We start from the raw sequence: 22,613 nt of genomic DNA on the forward strand, positions 1-22,613 counted from the left end.
GATTTGAGAACTGGAAAAAATCCAAAGAAAAGCAGACCGATTTGTTGTGGGTGATTTCCGACAAAAGAGGAGTGGTACGAAAATGTTGCAAAGTTTGGGCTGAGAAAACTTGAGAGAAAGGAGAGGAGCTGCTCGAATAAGTGGCATGTTCCGAGCTGTCAGTGGAGAGATGGCGTGGAATGACATTAGAAGGTGAATAAGTTTGAGTGGTATCTTTAAAAGTAGGAATGATCTCAGTATGAAGATAAAGTTGGAATTTAAGAGGAGTTAGGGATTGTAATAAATTACGAAGGGAGATGTTCAATAAATTTCCAAATTCTTTGCAATTATTTAAGGAAAGTCTAAGAAAACAACAGATAGGGAATTTTCCAGCGACTTTCCTAAATACAGATCAGTGGTGATTGATTGATTGATTGATTGATTGATTGATTGATTGATTGATTGATTGATTGACTGATTGATTGATTGATTCTTCTACGTGTACTGTTGGACTCTTACTCAGTACGCCAACCTCGCTTACCGCTTAACCGTGGAAAAATTGATAGCTTACCATGGTAAAGCTGAATTTCTCTTGCATCAAGCCCGATTTTCAAAATTTTCACGTTTAACCGTGGTTAAAAGTTAACTGGTCTTGAGCGAGCAGTTGAGCAGCCAATCGAGGCTTTATGGCCTACGTACGCTACATAAAGGGTTCAACCTCACGAGTAAGTTGTATATTACGTGCATTAAAAGTGTCGTGATGTTATTGTTAAATGGGTTTGGCACCCTATCTCGTATGTGTGCAGTATCTTGAAGCTGATAAACAGAGAGACACACGGGCACTCTATTTGAGGATTGGGCGGACTCGTCGTTTCAAAACAGGTTTCGGTTGGAAGAGCAGACTGTGAAAGGCCTTGTTACAATTAATAACTGACTGACTCGAGTTCCCTAGGTACTCGTAGAAATACAGTGAGTACACGAAGGGGCTGATTTGAGTCTGACACACATTAATGAGTCGAGATTGCAGCCAGGCATAAAGTAGAGGAACTTAAGCGAGAATATAATGAGCAAGAATATATCATTTTATATGTGTCACGCTGCTTATCTAGGTGGACTGTGGCAGCAGTATGCATCACTAGAGCCACCTACTGAAGTTCTTTAGAAAGCTGCTTTAATTATCACCAGGGAGATTTGAATTTATTCACAAACCAGCTCTGGCAGTAAAGAAAGCCGCCGTCAGGCCTTGTTATTCTAAATTAACCTAACATATAACAATCCCGTCAACTAAAATAAATAATATATTTACAGTCAGTATTTACAAATCTTCATTTACGACTTTCCTCAACAGCTTCAGCACTACTCCAGATACAGTACATATTGCATTGATTTCGCAGTTTTCCTCGTAGCGTTTTGTGATTTTCGCGATTCTTCCATCTAGCGCCACGTACTTCTTCTTCCTTTCAACCCCTTCCATGTGGAGTTCCATTCCCAACTATTTCGTGGAACAGTGTCTAGATAATCCAACTGTGCCAAAGGAGATAAGTTTTTATACCAATTTAAACATTTTTATAAATAATGACTGGACTAACTTGCTACTACATACAACAACCATAAAAAGACCAATCCGCTTCAGGCATGAAATTCTTGATAAGCTCCCTAACTCTTGGGTGCGGTTTTCCAAGCTGGCTATTAATTTTGTGGTTCCACCCTTCCACTGAGTTGTTCGTTCTGTTTTGACTACGATAGCAGCTCCACACATGGGGAAAATTTTTAACATGTAATTATTTGCAAAAATATAATTGGTCTTTTTATGGTTGTATGTAGTAGCAAGTTAGTCCAGTCATTATTTATAAAAATGTTTAAAATAGCATAAAAATCACCTCCTTTGGCACAATGGCCACTGCTCCACGAAGTGGCTGAAGAATTTCGTCAGCTAATCGTTTGATGGAGCTGTCTCCTGGATAAAAACCCACTCTTTGTCTACGTCTTCTGGCTTCAGAAATGCCAGTGCAGCGCACAAACGAATGTAAGACTTAACTTCACTATCATCCTTATATACATTTCTCAATCCAGGGTCTTGAACTTGGCGCCACAAGCATTTAATAAAATAAAAATAACACCCACTTATGTTCACTGTAGGAAACACCTCTCTAAGAGCTGAAATAGTAGTTGCTTCAAAGTCAGTGTTGACCGTATCAGGAGCCCAGTTCGACATTTCTTTTAAAATCATTTGAAACATACGAGCATAAGTTTCTTTCTTGTCAAAATTCTAATTTGACTGGCTGCAGAAAAATTAACCCTCAGTTGGTACACCAAGTTCTGGCACACACAATTGGAATACTTACAAAAAAAAAAAAAAAAAAGTCAAAAGCATGTAAGAAAAAAACACAATAATAATAATAATAATAATAATAATCAGTATGCAATATGCTAACTCCGCCATTGCCGTTCGCAACCCCGGGGCCTCATTTTGCAAGTGATGAGGAAGGAGGAGCGGGAGGAGTATCACCTCGTAAAAAAAAACCAGGGTCCATCTGGCTCCGGATGGTAGCACCCTGTTATATTGCGAAACTGGTCAATGATCTCAGCGGCGGAAGAGGAATCTATTTACCAACGGCACAGAGAGCGGAAGAACCTAAGAGAGCACACCCCGAAAAGAAAAGCGGCTTAAAACCCAGGCGCAACTGTTCCCGAATCGGGAGGCTTCCTGGTCAGCGTCGGATTCCATGTTAGGGACGGCTGTTCTATAATTCCAGGTCTTACCAACTTGGCTTTATCTTTAGGTGGGGTTCTACCCTATCCCCCAAACCTGAAACTGCGCAACTAACATGATGACAAAACGTACGGAATCTAGTACCCCAGCCGGTTTAATCCGGGGCCAGAGTTCTGGTTCAAGTAGGGCAAAGCATTTGGGGGGCCCTACACTATCATGTTTGGATCAGTCGGAGGATCCATCACCCCGAAAACTCAGAACGAAAGAGAAGCATTTCTTTGGCACACTCAATGTGAACACCCTTTTGAAAGTTGGTAAACAAAAGGAACTGATCAAAGTACTCGATGAATATAAGATCAAAGTTCTAGCGATCCAAGAAACAAGATTTATTTCAGATGAAGTGTCGGCTGTTGGAAACTACAGAGTACTGAAAGGACGGCCAGCTATCAAAGTTAAGAAGTCAGAGAAAACCAATAACCCAGTTTTAATACTCGAGACAGCCTTCTTTATTCACAACTCTATAACATAATCTATAGTAGACTTCAGATCTCCATCTCCCATACTGTCTGTACTAACTCTCAAAAGTGATAACAAATTGTACTCCATCTTCAATGCTTCAATGCTCATCCAGAGAAAGTAGAAGAATTTTGGTCACAACTTGAAGAAGAACTGTTCAGAACCCCAGAAAAACATTCAAGATCTTGATGGGAGATTTTAATGCTCAGATTGGAAAAGAGAGAAAATTTCGAAACATCGTTGCAACATACATGGCTCACAAAAGGACAAACAGAAATGGGAAAAGACTGATAGATGTTTGTGAATCATTTGGCATGAAAATAATGTCCACTCAATTCAAGAGAGCTCCCAAGCGGATGATGACATGGCGATCACCCAACTCCATGTTAGGAGAATTCCAAATTGAGCACGTAGTGACCACCAGCCCGAAGGAAATAAGGAATGTCAGAGTGCAGAAAGGTGCTAATGTTGATTCCGACCATTATCTAACAAGGATAAAAGTGAAGCCCACACCTTGAAACAGTAGAAAGAAACCCCTCAGAATACAGAAGTACAGAACTGAAGAACTCAAAATCAGCGAAGAAATAGTAGTGAAGTATCAGAAAGAACTCGGCACGTTGGAGTCCTATGAGTGGGACAAAATGGCTCGAAAGATTCAGGAAGCAGCGAAACAAACAATTTTTCTTGCTAAGAAGAAACATCCATGGTGGAAGGATGAGTGTGAAGATGCTCTACGAAGACGATCAGAAGCTTGGAACAAGTGGAACTCCAACAAACAGAACTTCGAAGAATTTAAGATCCAAAGGGAAATGACAGCAAAGGTGTTCAAGAATGCCAAAAGAAGGTTTGAAAGAGACCAACTGAGAGAGATAGAAGATAATTTCAAGAAAAACTATACCAGGAACTTCTTATCAGATGTTTAAGACAAAACTTCGAGGTTACTCGTCACCCAACATTTGTTTCAAAAACAGAACTGTGAACACCTGGCTAAATATTTCAACTGTGATCCACCTCAAGAAAAACTGATGTTCCAGAAACCAGAAAGCACACTGCATGAATCAACCCCGCCAGATAAGAACGAAATAAAGGAAATCATCAAGAGCTTGAAAAATAACAAAGCATCTGGCAAGGACTCAATTGTTGCTGAACTTCTGAAATTGCAGGGGATAACTTTCTGGAACAACTTGAAACACTCTTTCAACAGATCTATTCCACAGGAGAGATCCCAGAAGAATGGAGGGAGGCTATCATCGACCCCCTCCACAAGGAAGGAGACAAAACGAATGTCAATAATTATAGAGGGATATCACTTTTGCCAGTAGCCTACAAGATACTTCTATAACACTCAAACGTAGGCTTTCGAAAGGGGCGGTCATGTGCATAACAGATTTTTACCATCAAGAGCATATTCAAAACTAAGACATTAGCTGCAGATAAGAAAGTGATAATGACATTCGTGGATTTCAAAAAAACATACGACTCCATAGACCGGGACACACTAATGGAAGTGCTTAAGGAATGTGGAATAGACAATAAGACAACAACCCTGATTCATCAAACACTAAAAAAACGTACGATCGCAGGTAAAGTTTTTAGAGGAAATGTCAGAGCCCTTTGAAATCAAAACAGGTTTGAGACAAGGAGATGGCCTCTCTCCAATTTTGTTCAATGTGTTTTAGAGAAAATTATCAGGGAATGGCGAAAAGAAATGAGCAAGTTCAACTTTCCAAATGGAATTAGATTAGGTCATAAGAGAACTGGGCTTAGGTTTCAATGCCTCGCATTTGCAGATGATACAGTCTTTTTTTCAGAGAATTTGCAAATTGCAAGTAAGCAGATTGAAGTCCTCAGAGAAACAGCAGAAAAAACAAGATTGCAAATATCTTTTGAGAAGACGGAGTACATGGACATAAACACCACTTACCCAACCTGGACAATGAGGACGAAGTTCGGTGACATCAAAAGAGCTACAAAATTCAAGTACCTAGGAGAGATTTTCACTCCAAACATGAATGAGAAAGCAGCAATTCAAGAACGTGCAAGAAAGATGGAAACTGCATTTAGATTATGTCAGAACACCTACAAATCTAAGTCACTCTCCTACCAGGCCAAATTCAAGCACTACAGCACGATAGTCAAACCTGAATATTTATACGCAGCAGAGACAATAGCCATGAAGGGATTCTCAGATTTGGAAAAGAAAGAAAGGAGGTTCCTTAGAAAGATTCTTGGACCCAGAAGATCATCAGACAAGTTTACGTTTCGCATAAGACCAAACCAAGAACTATACCAACAATTTGAAAACATCACCACCACAATAAAAAAAAGGGGAGATTGACGTTCTACGGACGTATTAAAAGGATGGGATCAGAGAGACACGCCAACAAGATCCTCAGCTTCCAGGAGAGCAGGAAGGCACAAGTCCCATGGTTAAAAGAAGTCCAGCGAGATTCAGAAAAGTGTGGGATCAAGGCAGAAGATATAACAAACAGAAAAATCTTCAGGCAAAGAGTTGCGGAGGTGAAGGACCTAGCTGATGAGAAAACGAGGAAGAATAGAGTACTCTCGGCAGAGGAACGAGCACGAGAAAGCCAACGGATGAAGGAATACTGAGGAAGGAGAAAGAACTTGAGAAAGCAACGGAAGTTGCGTAATCGTAGCCCATAGAAGGCTGAAACCAAAAGAATAATAATAATAATATAATATAATCAATATGCTAAAGGCTAATGCCTTGTCGATACAACCACTCACTTCTTTCATTGGCATAATAATAATAATAATAATAATAATAATAATAATACCGGGCGAGTTAGCCGTGCGGTTAGGGGCGCGCGGCTGTGAGCTTGCATCCGGGAGATAGTGGGTTCGAATCCCACTGTCTGCATCCCTGAAGATGGTTTTCGTGGTTTCCCATTTTCACAGCAGGCAAATTCTCGGGCTGTACCTTAATTAAGGCCACGGCCGCTTCCTTCCAACTCCTAGGCCTTTCCTATCCCATCGTTGCCGTAAGACCTATCTGTCTCGGTGCGACGTAAAACCACTAGCAAAAAAAAGAAAATAGCAATAATAATAATAACAACACTATGTTAATAATAAAACTTTTACTAATCCACCGTAAACAGCTACCCCTCTAGTTATGTTATACAATAAAAAAAGGCAGTCTTCTAAGATTACCTCATACTAAATTATTAAACATTTTCAATAAGAAATTTTTTTTAAAAAATATGGTTAGGGTATCTAAAAAATCCCAATGTACCAGTTAATGCTGGTACTACGAGAAAAAAAGTTTCATATGAGGCTGTTTTGAAAATTGTATCTGTTTTATGTATCTCACGTCAGCACTAATCTCCTGTTCGCAATCTCGACAGGGTATATTTAGTTGTTCGCAATCTGGACAGGGTATATTTAGTTGTTCGCAATCTGGACAGGGTATATTTAGTTGTTCGCAATCTGGACTGTTCGTAATCAAGACACAACCAATACAGTAACCGTGTTTCGCCAATCAACAAGCATTCCAATATTAACTTACTTGTAGACATGATATAGGTTTTGGGGCTAATGCCGCGTCAAAAAAGCAAGGTGATACTCTTTACGTTTCGCAGAGAGGTTTGTTCCGTGTCTTCAGAAGAAAATCTCGACTGTTCACGGGAAAGACTTCTACAAGAATGAGGGTTTGAATTTAAGAATGCTTTACCGTTGGAGATGAAGTGGTACGCTCGTTCGTCACCAGATGACTCACTGTATGCTGCCACAGCGTTCCAAGCGGGAGCTGACGAAAACATTAAGCTCCAATTAAGATGTTCTATAACACTGCGTGTGCGTGAGAAGTAACAGAGAGGATATCAGACGAATCAGGGATGAATGTGGTAGAAGAAATAAATAGAAACTAATAAAATAAAATGCAACGGAAGACACCAGGACAGAATAGAACAGAGCTGAAGAATGGAAGGAAAGTACGCGGAGAAAACCAGAGGATGATGATGATGTGAGACGGTGAAATGGGAGGGGGGGGGGCTGTGTACGCACGTTATGCAAGTATGGCACTAACACATACAACACGTAGCTTGGAATGAGCCCCACTAGGAGCGCTGTGCCACCATACCTGGAGATGGACAATCCTCAAACGGTAGAATATTCTTAAATTCAAACCTTCACTATTGTATAAGACTTACTCGTGAACAGTCAACATTTTCCTTTGAAGACGCGAGGCAAAGTTCTCTGCAAAACGTAAAGAGTTTCACCTTGTTTTCCTGATACTTCATAAGTCTAAAACCCCATATCATGTATTTTTTTTTGCTATGGGCTTTACGTCGCACCGACACAGATAGGTCTTATGGCGACGATGGGATAGGAAAGGCTTAGGAGTTGGAAGGAAGCGGCCGTGGCCTTAATTAAGGTACAGCCCCAGCATTTGCCTGGTGTGAAAATGGGAAACCACGGAAAACCATTTTCAGGGCTGCCGATAGTGGGATTCGAACCTACTATCTCCCGGATGCAAGCTCACAGCCGCGCGCCTCTACGGGCACGGCCAACTCGCCCGGCCATATCATGTCTACAATGAGTTCATATGCAGTACGATTTGGCGCTCTAGTTCGCCGTTCCTTTTCCATATCGGCTTGTACTGATAACCTAAACTAACGAAACAAAATTAATTAATCTTACAAATAAGGGGCTGTATTAGAAATTGTGATTAAAATAACTACAATGATTCTGACAAGGGAAAGATGTTATACAACTTTTTTCTATACAAATGTAAAATAATTAAATAATATTCGTACTAGAAATGAAAGCACAGGTGACTCTTCCAGACAAATTTTAAACAACTTGATACATTAGAAACACGTGACAGTCGAAATTGTCGCTGCCTTCTGGGTAAATTAAAGACAAGTGACTGTCGAACTCATCACTGCCTTCTGAAAACTGCTTTGAATTACTTGCGAGGGGGAGCAATAGCGAGAAAAACGAGCGTCAACAAACCGTAACGCCTTCTATTTACCGCGAATGGTGATGGCAGAAAGCAGGATCACACCATTCACATCGTCTAGACCAGGGATGGCGAATTTATGCCATGATTTCGGTGGCACACCACATGAACTTATGAACGTTTTTATGCACGCCTTTTACTACAGCCATGTGAAATAAATGTCAGATGCGGCCGGCCAGCCATTCGCTCACCCACATCAGTCAATTAGTGAAGTTTCGCTTGTGAGTGGTTGCCAACATCGCGTAATTATTCTTAGTGAATTTATTGTTTTGAATTTTGTAAGACAAATAGTTGCGAAGAGATTATCCCAATTTCGAGATTTGGAAAAACTATCGAACTTTATTTCGAAACCTCCTGTCGCACAAATGAGTGATGTTGAGGTCAATTTCTTTGAGTGGTTACATGTTCACAGTTTAGCAATGGAGTTGACTGAATTTCAAGAAAGCAGTACATCGATGAACAAATTCGTACATTTGTGAAAGTCGAATGTGTTGTTCATGGTGAATACTCCCTCCAGAAGTGGGAGAACTTAATACTCGAACAGTGGAACAGCCTCCAACAAATGTTTTCAGCCATGAAGAAACTAGCTATAGCGTTAATTACCCATACGCCTTCGAGCAGCTGTTTTCTACAATGGACATTGTGAAGTCAACAATATTACCTTGGTTCAGATCTAAGTGCTTATCGTATGTTACTGAAGACAAAAAGTTACGAACCTAACATAACTGACATGGCTACTAAGTATTTTTGCGGCATTGGCAAAATACGACCACGAAATCTGCAATCAAATGTATTATTTTGCAATGTACATATTTATAAGTAATAACATATTATGAAACATAATTTTGAATTTAGGGATTGAAGTCGGTGGGAGAGGTGATGGTGCAGGGGAGGAGGGAGGGGGCGTTGTAGCCATTACATACGAAAATAACGTATTATCATGTCCTTCTAGCGTGCCCCGTAGGTAAACCTGAACCTTTGTCTACTAGATCACAAGGATAATCCAGCCCTTCCTATGGTATGTCTCATATATATAGTTTTTACATCATCTACTAGTAATTATATTCATTATTCTAGGGCAGGGCATGCCTCTCATCCTCATTCCTCATTTTCCCCGTTCGCATTTGTTTTGTTTTTTAAATTTCCTTTTTCAATATACTTCTTAAAATACAAAAATGTTGCTATTCTCCCAGGTGCAATCCAATGTTTATTTAATAGTTTAACAGTTGTATAGAATTCGCTTTCTTTCTATTTTTGTTTTATATTCACTACCCGGATATTTAGCTCTCAGTGCCCTACAAACATGCGCTTCTTCCATTTGTTCTCCTCAGAGTAGATACCGATTTTCGTTATTTCTCTCTCCCTGACCCTTATGTTTATAAATTCCTATTAGCCACCGCACCATTCCACTCACGTCTTTGTTAGGAAGCCTTTCTCTCCTTATTGCAATATTTTTGATAGTTTTACACAATTCCAGCAGTGTCATTTTCATGTTAATATTGGTGCTTTCACGGCCCGTACTTGTAGACATTCTATGGGATTTTAAGTTTATATCGTGTCAAGAAAAGACGACTTTGATCTCGATTGCTCACGAGGAAGACTTCTACAATAATGAAGGTTTGAATTTAGACGTTAATAATAGAAGTGTAAGTGGTTCGTTCGTTTGACACCAGATGGCTCACCGTACGCGGTAGAGTTCCACATTCTGCCATAATCGTCTGTTTCTCAATATCAATCATGCTAACCATCACTTTCTTACTGAATTCCTTATCTTTATTCTGAATCTCTTCACCCCACTAGCATACCATTCCTATTCTGTGGAGCATCTCTTTCACTTTCGTTAGCCAGTAATCATCTGTTGTTGGTATGCACATTTCAGCATTTCCCTCTCTTCTCCCGTTCATTGTAAAATATCTAAACGAAGTAATATAAAATACCTACCTTGACGTAATTTGTGTGTCTGTCGCAGGCGTCCGAGATGGAGATAATCTGGGTGATGCGTGTCTCGATCCTCATCGTGGGAGTGTTGTCCACAGTTATGGCGCTCACCATACCCTCCATATACGGCCTGTGGTAAGTCCTCTCACAGCACGTGATATACCTGATAATCCTATGCAGTACGCTTTCTTTGTGGAGTTTTGCGCGTTAGGTTGTGTATGAGATGTTCAATAGACTGTGGTTAGCGGACTTTAGCTCAAGCGAGTAAAAAAAAAAAATAATACTCGTGAACATCTAGAAAAAACTAATGTATAGAACTGGGAATTAGGTGAAAGATTTTGCTTAAAAGGGTGCAAAAAGTGTTTAGTATAGTCGAAAAAGGTGCAAATAGGTGCAAATTTAAAACATAAATATTCATACAAATAACTAAGGAATTATCAAGCAAGAGCAGAATATATAACCCGCAATTTTTCGGCAGATTAAATTAACTTACGAAGGCGGAATGTTTCGTTGTGAAGGTAAAAACGTTGAACTCCTCGTGTAAGGTGGAAATTAAAACCGGGAGCGATGCCTCACATTGTTTTCAAATTTACCGAAATACCTATCCACTGATGTAAAATCGCGAAAGGCACCCAGTAGGAAAAGGAATGAAGAGGATAAGGATGTGAGTGAAGCGGTGATGGCGAGAGTGAATGGTAAAGTTCATGGTCAGCCCAGTTTTAGTCAAGTTCGCGGCCAGTCTAAATCTCTTACCGATGCCCAATAGCCAACGGTGTCTCTGAAAAGACGACTAAAGAAAGCTACTCGTAATTTAATGAGAGCTAAATGTCTCTTTCCTCAGTCAACTCTAGGATTAATTTCCTACAGGAGCAGATTAAGAACACGGAATGTTTATGTGCTTTGGATATTGAATTTTCACGACCACATTGTAATCGAAAGCGACTTTCAACCTATTAGGTCGTGTTACGTACATTTAGTACGTGTTGAAGTGATGTTAACTACAGAACAAAAATGGCCAACCAGACACCAGTGGGATCCGAACCCACAACCTCCCGATTTCCCGTCGGTTGCTCTACCAATTGAGCTATGGTGGCGAAATCGGGAGGTTGTGGGTTCGGATCCCACTGGTGTCTGGTTGGCCATTTTTGTTCTGTACTTAACATCTCTTCAACACGTACTAAATGTACGTAACACGACCTAATAGGTTGAAAGTCGCTTTCGGTTTATGTGCTTTGTTTAAAAAGTCTTTCTTTAGTATGTAAAGCACAATATTGCTTTCGCTTTTCGTAATGTTCCATTTTATCTCGTGTGTTCTCTTGTGAAGGTCCAAATATAATAGTTCGTGGGAACTGAGGATATAATGTACAACTCTCCGACATTATTATTCATAAGTCTACACAATTGGGTGTTGTATCTGGTTATTTGCGTATCAATGTAGCCTCACTAAAACAGCTGACCGTGTAGCGTTGGTGATTGGCTCCACTCGCGCCGCTCTGCGGGAGAGCGCTTGAACTCGGTGAGTGATGTCACTATGTATTCTGTTCGTCATGGTTTAATTTTTTAATATTAATATTAATTTATTGGCTTTAGGTGCCAGACCAAACAGCCAGCTAGAAATACATTACATAACAAAGCATATACATTAAATATACAATGAGAATACATATACACCTATGAATCTTCCATAGTATTATACTGGTATTACGTTCCGAGCTCGTACAGAATGCGCGCACACACATACGAAGAGAAAAAAAACAAAAGAACAAATTGGGACACTGCAACTGTAGTATGATTACGTAGTTTTTGTGAAGTAGTATCACGTCAAACTTTATAATCTTAAATCGGTGTCTTTTAAGAATATGGCGATTGCATTATACGCTTCTGGTTGTTGGGATGATAAAATTCACTGGATGTTGAGTGGTAGTTGGAAGTTCAATGAAAGTAAAGTTGTTATAAATTTTTCCTGCTGTGCATTATAAAGATGGCACGAGAAGAAGATGTGGTTGAGGTCAGCGATTGCTTGGCGGTCACAGGAACAGTAGGGCGAGTTTAGGACTCCTATCCGATAGAGATGATTTGCAAAACTGCCGTGGTTGAACCTCATGCGAATAAGAGAAGTGATGTATCGGCGACAAGCATTCCATTTGGAGAACCAAGGTGAGTGAGGAGGGTATGGTTGGACTGCAGCGTATTGTTTTCCCCGTTGCCCTTTTGTAATATACCATTCTTCTTCAATTTGCGTCCAGGAACGCTGCTTGATACGTGGCACGTAGTCTCGAATAGACACTGGTGAATCTAGCCGTTCGCCCAAATGCGTTGCTGCTCTAGCGAGCCGGTCAACATACTCGTTGTGTTTGATATCTTTATGACTAGGTATCCAAAGAAAGTGCACAGCAATATTGAGACGAGTAAGTTGTCGAATTCTCTGAATGATCTGAATTTGATGAACCGTTAGTTTGTATGTAGCAGGTGACTGTAAAGTCTTCAAGACACTGAGAGAGTCAGTAATTATAAGAACTGCAGAAGGTTTAACTCTTAAACTGTATGCTAGAGCTTCGGAAACAGCGACGGCTTCTGCTGTAAAAATAGTCCAGTCATTTGCTAAAGTGAATAAACGAGATTCTTCAGTTGCGGGACAGTAAAAAGCGCATCCCTCTGCAGGTGGTAAGGGTATTTTTGAGCCATCAGTGAAGATTTGAAGAGCATTGGGCCACTGTCATTGAGTATATTCCACAAAGTAAGACTGAACTCTGGTTAGAGGAAGTAAGTCTGTTGTAAAAAGATGTATTGGAACAGAAAACAATTAGTAGGAGTACGGAATCTCAAAAGCAGGGCAAGACTTGTGGGGTGTTGACGATGGAAATATGGGGCGTAGAAACTGAAGACTGTTCAGAAGGCATATATTTTTCATCCATTTTCGGTGTCCGTGCTCTCTCATAACTGTTTCTAAATCAGCCAGACAGCTGCAGATTGGTGGTTCATTGTTGTACATCCTGGATAATACAAATTTGTCTGCTAAATATTGTCGACGTACAGCAAGAGGAGGTTCGACGCACTCTAGTAACAACGCATTTGTTGGGGTCGAAGCCATTGCTCCAATGCAGGTTCTGACACAGCTATATTGTATTCTGTCCAGCTTGCGCAAAGCGATTTTGCTTCTTTTTTTTTTGCTAGGGGCTTTACGTCGCACCGACACAGATAGGTCTTATGGCGACGATGGGATAGGAAACGCCTAGGAGTTGGAAGGAAGCGGCCGTGGCCTTAATTAAGGTACAGCCCCAGCATTTGCCTGGTGTGAAAATGGGAAACCACGGAAAACCGTCTTCAGGGCTGCCGATAGTGGGATTCGAACCTACTATCTCCCGGATGCAAGCTCACAGCCGCGCGCCTCTACGCGCACGGCCAACTCGCCCGGTGCGATTTTGCTTCCGTTATGATAAAACATACTCCCATAATCCATTTTGGATCGGATCAAACTGCGATATAGGAGAAGGAGAACACAGGGATCAGCCCCCCACCATGTTCGGGTGAGAGCACGAAGAATATTCATAGATCTTTCCAGTTTTGGTGTAAGCTCAGATATATGTGGCGACCATGTCAGTCGAGTCATATGTGAGACCTAAAAACCTTGCCTGAGGTTTGACTCTGATGTTGTATGGTCCCAAGTTTAAGGGTAGGACTCTCAGGTGTTTTTGCGTAATTATCACTACTTGAGATTTAGAAGGCGATGGGGATAAATTATTTTCAAGGAACCAATGGTCTAATTGATATACAGCTAAAGCAATGTGGAATTCTACAGTCTGGAGAGAGCTTGCACTAGTATATACACACACACATCGTCAGCATATTGTAATATTTTAATCCTGGGTGAAAATATGGTCTCTAGATCACTGGTGTAAATGGTGTAGAGCAGGGGACTAAGCACAGCACCTTGAGGCAGACCTTGTGAGACTTTCCGTGGGCCAAGTAGTTTGTCATGATAACGTACATATATCCACCTGGTGTGTAGAAGATTGTAAAAGCCCTTGATGAGCGGATGAGGAAGGCCGAGGTCCATCAATTTAGATAATAATCTTGAGATATCTACATTGTCGTATGCAGCAGAAATATCCAGAAAAAGGGCAAGCATATAACTGTTCGTAGCAAATGTCTTATATATGTCCGTAGTGAGCAGTGCATGACTATCATAGGTACGTCTTCCTTTTCGAAAACCATTCTGAGTTCGTGGTAGAAGATTGTGAAATTCTAGTCACCATTCGAGTCGAAGTTTAATCATACGCTCGAGGGTTTTCAGTATTCATGAAGACAAGGCGATAGGACGGTAAGCGATCGGATCCTCTGGTTCCTTTCCGAATTTGAAAATGGTATCACAATCTGTGTTAGCCAGGATATTGGAAATTCTCCTTGAGACCATATTTCGTTTATGATCCGAAGCAGCCACTGTAGAGCATGGATTGATAAATGGGCCAGCATCGGGTAACAAATATTATCAAAACCTGGTGCAGTACTTGAGGACTATTTTATTGCATTTTGCAGCTCAGCCAATGTGAAGGGAGAGCATAAGAAATGAGTACTCAGGTTCGTGTTGAACTGAAGGGGTTGAGAATCAACAAACGGTGGAGCTATTTTGTCAAAGAATCCCTCTATAGAGGCTGGTGAGATCGTATGGGATCGTGGACTATGATCTTTGTGGCGGAGGGCTTTGATTTTGTTCCAGACGTCGGAGATGTTGGCATTCCTATCTAATGATGCACAAAATTCCTTCCAACTGTGTCTTTTTCTTTCTTTCAAAAATCTCCTTACTTGAGCTGTAGTGTGCAGACATTGCTGGTACCTCTCAAAAGTGGGTTGTTCCCGATATTGCCGAAGCGCTGTCCGTCGTCGTGCAACAGCTCGAGAGCAATCTGGGGTCCACCAGACAGCTGGTTTTCCCGTGTGTGTAGATCCAACTTTCTTCAGGGGAATTGAATCGGATGCAGCTTTCTCCATAGCGGAGATATAGAGGTTGTAGCTGACACCACTAGGATTTTGCAGTGGAAGGCGTAATATCTCTTCATCCATATTGGCTGTAAATACTGGCCAATTTGCTTTAGAGCAGTTCCATTTTCCTGTTGACACTTTCTGGTGCTGAGGTAGAGGAGAAGTCTCTATTGTGATCAAAATGGGAAAGTGGTTGGAACCCACAGAATCAGTAAGGACGGACCAGTTGGTGGACAAGGATAAAAAGGGGGTGGCAATAGTGAGGTCAACTGCCGATTTCTGCCGATTCGGTGAAGGAACCAATGTAGGGGAATGATCATTCAGGATGACTAAATTATAATGTTCGACCATATTGACTATATCATTGCCGTAGCGATCGGTGGTTGGACAACCCCATGCTGTGGAGTGAGCGTTGAAGTCTCCACAGATGATCTGTGGGGAGGAAGTTGCGACATGATTTCTTGCCAAATATCCAAGGTGACTGCTGTTCTCGGTGGGCAATATCCAGATGCTATCGTAAGAGTTCTAGAAGGTAGTTGTATACTAGCTGCAATCAGTTGAAATGGCGATGGTACACTACGTTGGATAGTTAGCTGTCTGTAAGATAATGTCGTGTGTACCAGAATAGCAACGCCACCATATCCATCATCACGGTCTTCCCTTAAAATGATATAGTTGCGAAAATGTATATATCTTTGAGGTTTGAACCATGTTTCTGACAGGACAACAACGTGAGGGTTTATATTGTGAAGTGTATTATCTAGACTCTCTTTGTGTGAAATAGCCGATCGTGCATTCCATTGAAGAATTTTAAATGCCGTTATGAGCTTGGAAAATCTGTCGCAGAATATACTTGATCGCCATGGGTTGAAGAGAGTCAGATGGTTGAGACGAAAATAGTTGGATCAGTAAGGTAAGTAGCCATGTCCCAGGTAGTGCGATTATGGATGCATTTTGGCTTTGAATCTCACGCTGTAGAACACCTCTGTTCGAGATCACCGACCGGCCGTTCCACTGTAAGATTTTAAAGGCCATTTTCAGAGGCGAAAATATTGGTAATCATGTCGCGGATTGCTGTTGGTTGAATGTTGCTGGATGCTGAAGATTGGAGCTGACCTACGATGAGCATAATAATATTGAATATATGCTCAATGAGTTGTTCGTTGTTTTGAGCAGGATTTGATGTTACGCGATGGGGTTGGGGAGGGTAGGGATTGTAAGTAATCGGAGTAACAGGTAAATGTGGAGGAATATATGCCAGTTGAGAAATTGGGGGGAAATGGGATTTAAAAAGTTGTACCGGACGTCTTGACGAGTTTACAGGAACTGAAATTTTACGCTGAAAGGCGAGTGGATGGTCGAGTTGTTGGTTAAATGTTGAGTGGGGAGAGTTCTGTTGTGTGATATTCCATGGGGCATCTTCCTTCATTGGTGGCTCTGCTGTAACCCTTGGTGTCAAGGGCTCATGTTGTCTTGGAAAGTTTCTTGCTGTTGACATGTTAGAGGTTGCAGAAATATTAGGTAGCGGGGGAAATTCCACCTGATTTTGATAATTAACTGGTGGGCGTGACGCTGAGTTAGCGTACGCTCTGTTGTTATAAATATCAAGCGCAGCCACTTGAAAGATATTGTTAAATGCCATAAGTTCCCGAACAGAAATCCACTTTTTATATTCTGTGCAGTATTTATCAGTGGAGAGATGAGCTCCTTTGCAGTGAACACAACAGGGAGTAATTAAATCTGAACACTGACTAATATCGTGAGGCCCTGAGCAACGGCTACAGCGTTGAGCACTTCGGCATTGCAGGCTAGAGTGACTGAATCTCAGGCATCGTTCACATAATCGCACAGACATCACAAATGGTTGCACTGGGCACCTAGTTCCGAGTAAGTGGATATATGCTGGTAGTTGTTGTGCACGAAAATTTAACAGACAAACTGGGATAGGCCCTCTCTCCCCGCGAACAACCTTAGTGAAGCGCTTTACACGAACAACTGGTAACGGGGTTTGTTTCTCCTGTAATATTTCATCTCCACTAAGTGAGGGGTCGACATTTTTAATTAAACCTTGTCTTTGAATAACACTAGACGGAATGTAAGCTTCTAGATTTTGTTTACGAAAAAATTATGTTTCCACTAGTTGATTCGCCACTGTTCCTGAAGTGGTTTCAACTCGAAGTCTGTTTCGCCCTATGGGTTTTATGTCCAGGATGTTTTGACGGCAAACGACCTGTTCGTTAAATAAAAGCCTACCAAGCGCCATTGGATGGCGACTACCCACGTCTTTGTTTACACTTTCGACGATAACAACGAAAGGGCCATGATCATTGGGATTGTATCTATTTTCGCTGCTATTGCGATATACAACTCTTCGATTAGTGTTGGGCTGATTTACAGATGAGGATGAAGTATTTATTTCTCCCACATCTGCACCATTAGAACTATTCGTGGTATGAGTTGAACCGGAACTGTTTGTGACATCAAGGAGCATGTCAGACTCCTCAGTAGGATGGGGTTCACTTCCACTAGGACGCATTTTTTTGCACTGGGGATTAAATTCACTTAAAAATTCAGAGTCAGAATTACCTGATTTGATGGCTGGTTGTGCTGATGTGGATACTGGTACCTGACCTCTTTGAAGTAATGCGGCAGATGCTCCTTGCATCTCTGTTGAGTAGGTGTTGACAGGTTGTTGAGTCGACAGAAATTGATGTGGATTCGGAGGAAGTTTAGCATTTAAAGTAAAGTCTGGAATCATCGATGGAGAGTTGCTGTAGCATGCTTGTAAGGCAGCGTTAATTACCTGACCCGTGTCAGGAAGATCGTTCATGATGCACTCACATAAACACACACAAAAGCAATTTTCAAACTGCTGTTATTCTATTTACTGCAGTTGAGATGATAGTAATTCCTCAAATTCGCGTAACTTCTACTTTCCCGTGAAAATGGATTAATATTCTTCAAGCTTTCTATTATTTCGATTGCAGAAAATGAAACTTCTCTCTTCTACAAATCCAAGGAATAATGGTTCGTCATGGTTCAACAGTGATCAAGTTCTTACTTAAGCTCACGATTAGTGCCTACGATTCTAGCGACGAATTGAGGAACTACACAGAACCAAGCACGGCCGACTGGATCACTCGCTGCGCTCCTTGTAAGAGCGACGCATCATGTCGGCCGTGAACCAAGCTTTACAGAACAATAATGTTCGGATTTTCTTGTTTAGTCCCCCTAGGAATAAAATGCGGCAAGGGAGCCAAAAAAAGTGTTAAACTAGTGGAAAAAAGGTGCTAGCATTAAGCCAGTCCCACGATCTCCCCAAATCGCCCAGACCTGTCAGCAAATAAATACAACAAATGTGGAAGCGCATATCACCATAACAGCACAACAAGAAGGAAAAATAAAATAAATTAGAACTTACCATAAACGATGCAGATGATAACAAAACCGTGGAACCTGGTTACCGTATTAGAACTTGCTTAACTACTCCTAGAACAAACACCAGACCATTTAACTGATAAAATAAATTTATTTAAAATATGCAATTAATTTTAAAAGCACTGAACATCCCCAGAAGAAAAATACATCTTAAAGAAAATAATACCAAACGAACGAAGGAATCGGCCGATACCAAAAAAAAATAAAAAAAATAAAATAAAATTAAAGTCAAACTTACAACTGCATTAGCAAACCGTACACAACATCACATACCTCGGTCTCTTACATAAATAATTTGTGAGATGTTCTCTTTAAATGGAGTTTACAATTTAAATAATTGTAAACATCATACTCATTTTTCAATTTCAAAATTATGTAGATTTAATCAGTTTGAAAACCCACTGCTCGAGAAGTTCTCACAAGGAAGGTCGTTACATCATACCGGAAGGGCAAATTAAAAATCACGTGACTCACTACAACATAGTAAAATAGGCAAGAATTAACCGAAAGAAATTCATATCAGGTGACACCGCCAAAACAAACAATCACCGCCAAACAATAATAATCACCAACAAGAAGCGGTGACGCCATAATACTCGGTTTACCCAATCACAGAACACGAGCACGACAATGCAAATTATTGAGAAACAAAAGAAGGAAAAAAGAGGTTAACTCAAAGTTCAATAATAAGTAGGAAAAAATAAATAAATTAAGCCACAGAAAGCAACTCGAAAAAGATGCAGTCACTTAAGTCCCTATGAGAACTTCCTCACCAGGTTACCTTGCCTCATACAATTAAAGTATTACCAAATGAGATGAGGCAAAATCCAAACAACACAATAGTTACATAATTCAAATTACTGAAGCTAAACATCAAAACTATTAGCTTCATCCAAAAACTAAACTTGAAACGATACCACTTTTCGTAGTTCCAAGAATTTCAGTAACTATTAAAATTCAAGCGAAAGTCAGTTCTTACAGAAATCGAAAAACACGGTTTTGAAATATTTCGAATGCCAAACGCAATTTCATCCACATTAAACCAGTACAGTCGCAGTTGAAGAGGTAAGATGCCCAATGTGAAGATACTCCATAATCATAATATCATGCAGAACTTACGATCCTGTTGTCTGGTCGAGGTATTCCATACAGTTGTAGTACTTACGAGGACGAGGCTTGTGAGTCACACAATTCAATCCATAAAAAAATTGGAGGATGTATCAGTTGCTAAAATAAATGAAATCCAAACAAACGTTTCGGACCATTAGCCCAGACGGTTGCAACTAGCCGTTGTCCATATCGCCACTGAAATTCACGGCTTTCAGCCATCCCCAAGCGAAGGGATCCTCCATCTTTCACAGACTGCGCGCAACTCAACTCATCGCACCAACCCACACTTAAATCGCCTGGCTACGCCAGGGAAGATGCGCGCGCATATCGCGCCTAGAGCCAGAGATCTGACAAGTTAATGACTGCTTCGAGAGTGTGCAGCGGCGAATAGAGCCACGAACAGAATCCAATAATTGCCGAGGATATAAACAAGCCCAAATTAGTAGGAGTTCTTTCTAAGTGCAAATACAAGTAGTACCTGTTTCTTGCAACGCTGATAAAGTAAATTTAGTCCATACCTTGGCAAAAGTTTCAGTTTCACTAATTTAGAAGGTAGAGGTACCAAGTCGAAAAGGCTGATAAAGGAGGGGTTTTTCACTTTAATTCCGTCTCAGCATTGAGAAAAGGTACAACAAAAACGCGGTCATGGATGTTAAGTTTATGTTTTCTTTGCAAGACAAGCTAATTTGGGCATTTTTAATAGCTAAAAAGAATTAAGGAGCGGCACTACTAATGACCAACCAACCAAAAGCAATGCTAACGTAAATAATAAAAGGAATAAACTCGTATCATGGAAGCATTTGGGGCAACCAGAGGTTTTTCCGAGGTTAGTACATTATTGACCAAAGATAATCTATGCAAATAAATAAAACTGAAGTGTTTGTTTGTAATGTCAAAATAACAGCATTTTACTAAGTGCATATAAACGTATATATGGTACTTATAACTAAAAACCAGTTTTTACCATTTTTGTCTGTCTGTTTGTTCCGGCTAATCTCCGAAACTGTTGGACCGATTTTAATGGGACTTTCACTGGCAGATAGCTGATCGTATAGGTTATAACTTAGGATACCTTTACATTTTGAAAAAATTAATGGAGGGAGTGGTGATGGGGGTAGGAGATATAAAAATAGTAGGCGAAATATCGAATTTGTCGTACAGGGACGAGCCAAAGCTCATTTTAAACCTCTTAACGCAAAGAACAAAAATTGGTAAGCCCCACGGGTCCGAAAACCACATTTTAAGGCCTTAAAACCAACCTTTATGGCGATATTAGCACCACAATACCCCTGCTCTAGGAATCCGATAGAGAAACGAGCAGCCCGTAACCATGGCAACATCAGCTCAAGGATTTTTCAGCAGCGAAATTTGCCAACCAAAATTGGTACACATATGAATTACTATCTGGAACTTTAAAATTTTTAAAACAATTAGAGGGGGCGGGGATATATAAAAAAATCAAACTATTTCAAACGTTGACAAGGAAGATTTATAAGTCAAAAATAAAATTCAACGCGTTCGAAGTCAGGGGCACAGCTCTTGAAAATAAAAGTACTGAATTTCATCCAATTAACCTATGTAGAAACGATGTGTGTTAATAAAATGTAATGTTTTATTTTGCCTTTAAATAAATAGTTTAAAATATCTAACGGCTGAATTAATAAACGCGGGTGAAGCTGCGGCTACATGCCAGTAGAAACATATTTCAAACAACTCAACATATTTATGCCAAGAATTAAATGCTCAATTATGAGGACCACGTTAAGAGAGCAACACGGAGTAACAGTAATAAAACAAATCTCTAACCAAGGTGCAGTGTACCAGCCACATATTACTTGAATGGTCGGGAAGGTGTTGTTGTTGTTCGAGTCATCAGTCCGTAGACCGGTTTGATGCAGCCCTCCACCCGCCCTGTCCTGTGCTAACCTTTTCATTTCTACATAACTGCTGCATCCTACATCTGCTCTAATCTGCTTGTCATATTCATACCTTGGTCTACCTCTACTGTTCTTACAGCCTAGACTTCCCTTAAGAAACAACTGAACAAGTCCTGGGTGTTTTAAGACGTGTCCTATCATTATATCTCTTCTTCTCAACAAATTTAGCCAAATCGATCTCCTCTCACCAATTCGATTCATTATCTCTTCATTTGTGATTCGATCTACCCATCTCACCATCAGCGTTCTTCTGCAACACCACATTTCAAAAGCTTCTATTCTCTTTCTTTCTGAGCTAGTTATCGTCCATATTTCACTTCCATACAATGCCAAGCACCAGACGAAAGTCTTCAAAAATATCTTTCTAATTCCTTTATCAATATTCGAAGTGGGCAAATTTATTTTCTTAATAAAGGCCTTCCTCGATTGAGCTAGTCTGAATTTTATGTCCTCCTTACTTCTGCCATCGTTATTTTGCTACCCAAGTAACAATATTCATCTACTTTCTTTAAGACATCATTTACTAATCTAATATTTCCTGCATCACCTGACTTTGTTCGACTGCACTCCATTACTTTTGTTTTAGACTTATTTATTTTCATCTTGTACCCTTACGCAAAACTCGGTTCATACCATTCAGGAATTTCTCCCCGATCTTCTGCAGTCTCAGATAAAATAACAATATCATCGGCACATATCAGAGTTTTGATTTCCTCTCCTTGGATTGTGATTCCCTTCCCAAATTCCTCTCTGATTTCCTTTACCGCCCATTCAATATAACATTGGAAAGGAGGCGGGGGTCAAACTCCAACCTTGTCTCACTCCTTTCTAGATTGCTGCTTCTTTTTCAAAGTTCTCGATTCTTATCACTGATTTTTTTACAGATCGTAGATAATTCTTTGTTCTCGGTATCTGATCCCGATCAACTTCATCATCTCAAATAGCTTGATCCAGTCAACATTATCAAATGCCTTTCCAAGATCTACGAACGCCATGTATGTGGGCTTGTCCTTCTTAA

General features: G+C 40.4%; 1 protein-coding gene and 1 non-coding gene across 2 annotated transcripts in view; one reads left to right on the forward strand and one right to left on the reverse strand.

The window, feature by feature from the left end:
* ChT (choline transporter) overlaps nucleotides 1–22,613 on the forward strand; it is a 148,530-nt gene that overhangs the window by 77,819 nt on the left and 48,098 nt on the right. Inside the window, exon 8 of the mRNA XM_067154269.2 lies at nucleotides 10,162–10,265. Within this exon, the coding sequence (XP_067010370.1) occupies nucleotides 10,162–10,265 (104 nt within the window). The remainder of the gene's footprint in view (nucleotides 1–10,161; nucleotides 10,266–22,613) is intronic.
* TRNAS-GGA (transfer RNA serine (anticodon GGA)) lies at nucleotides 11,152–11,224 on the reverse strand. Its single transcript has one exon. It is a non-coding gene; the product is annotated as a tRNA-Ser (tRNA).

The sequence above is a fragment of the Anabrus simplex genome, chromosome 10 (genome assembly GCF_040414725.1).
Source record: "Anabrus simplex isolate iqAnaSimp1 chromosome 10, ASM4041472v1, whole genome shotgun sequence".
NCBI lineage: Eukaryota > Metazoa > Arthropoda > Insecta > Orthoptera > Tettigoniidae > Anabrus > Anabrus simplex.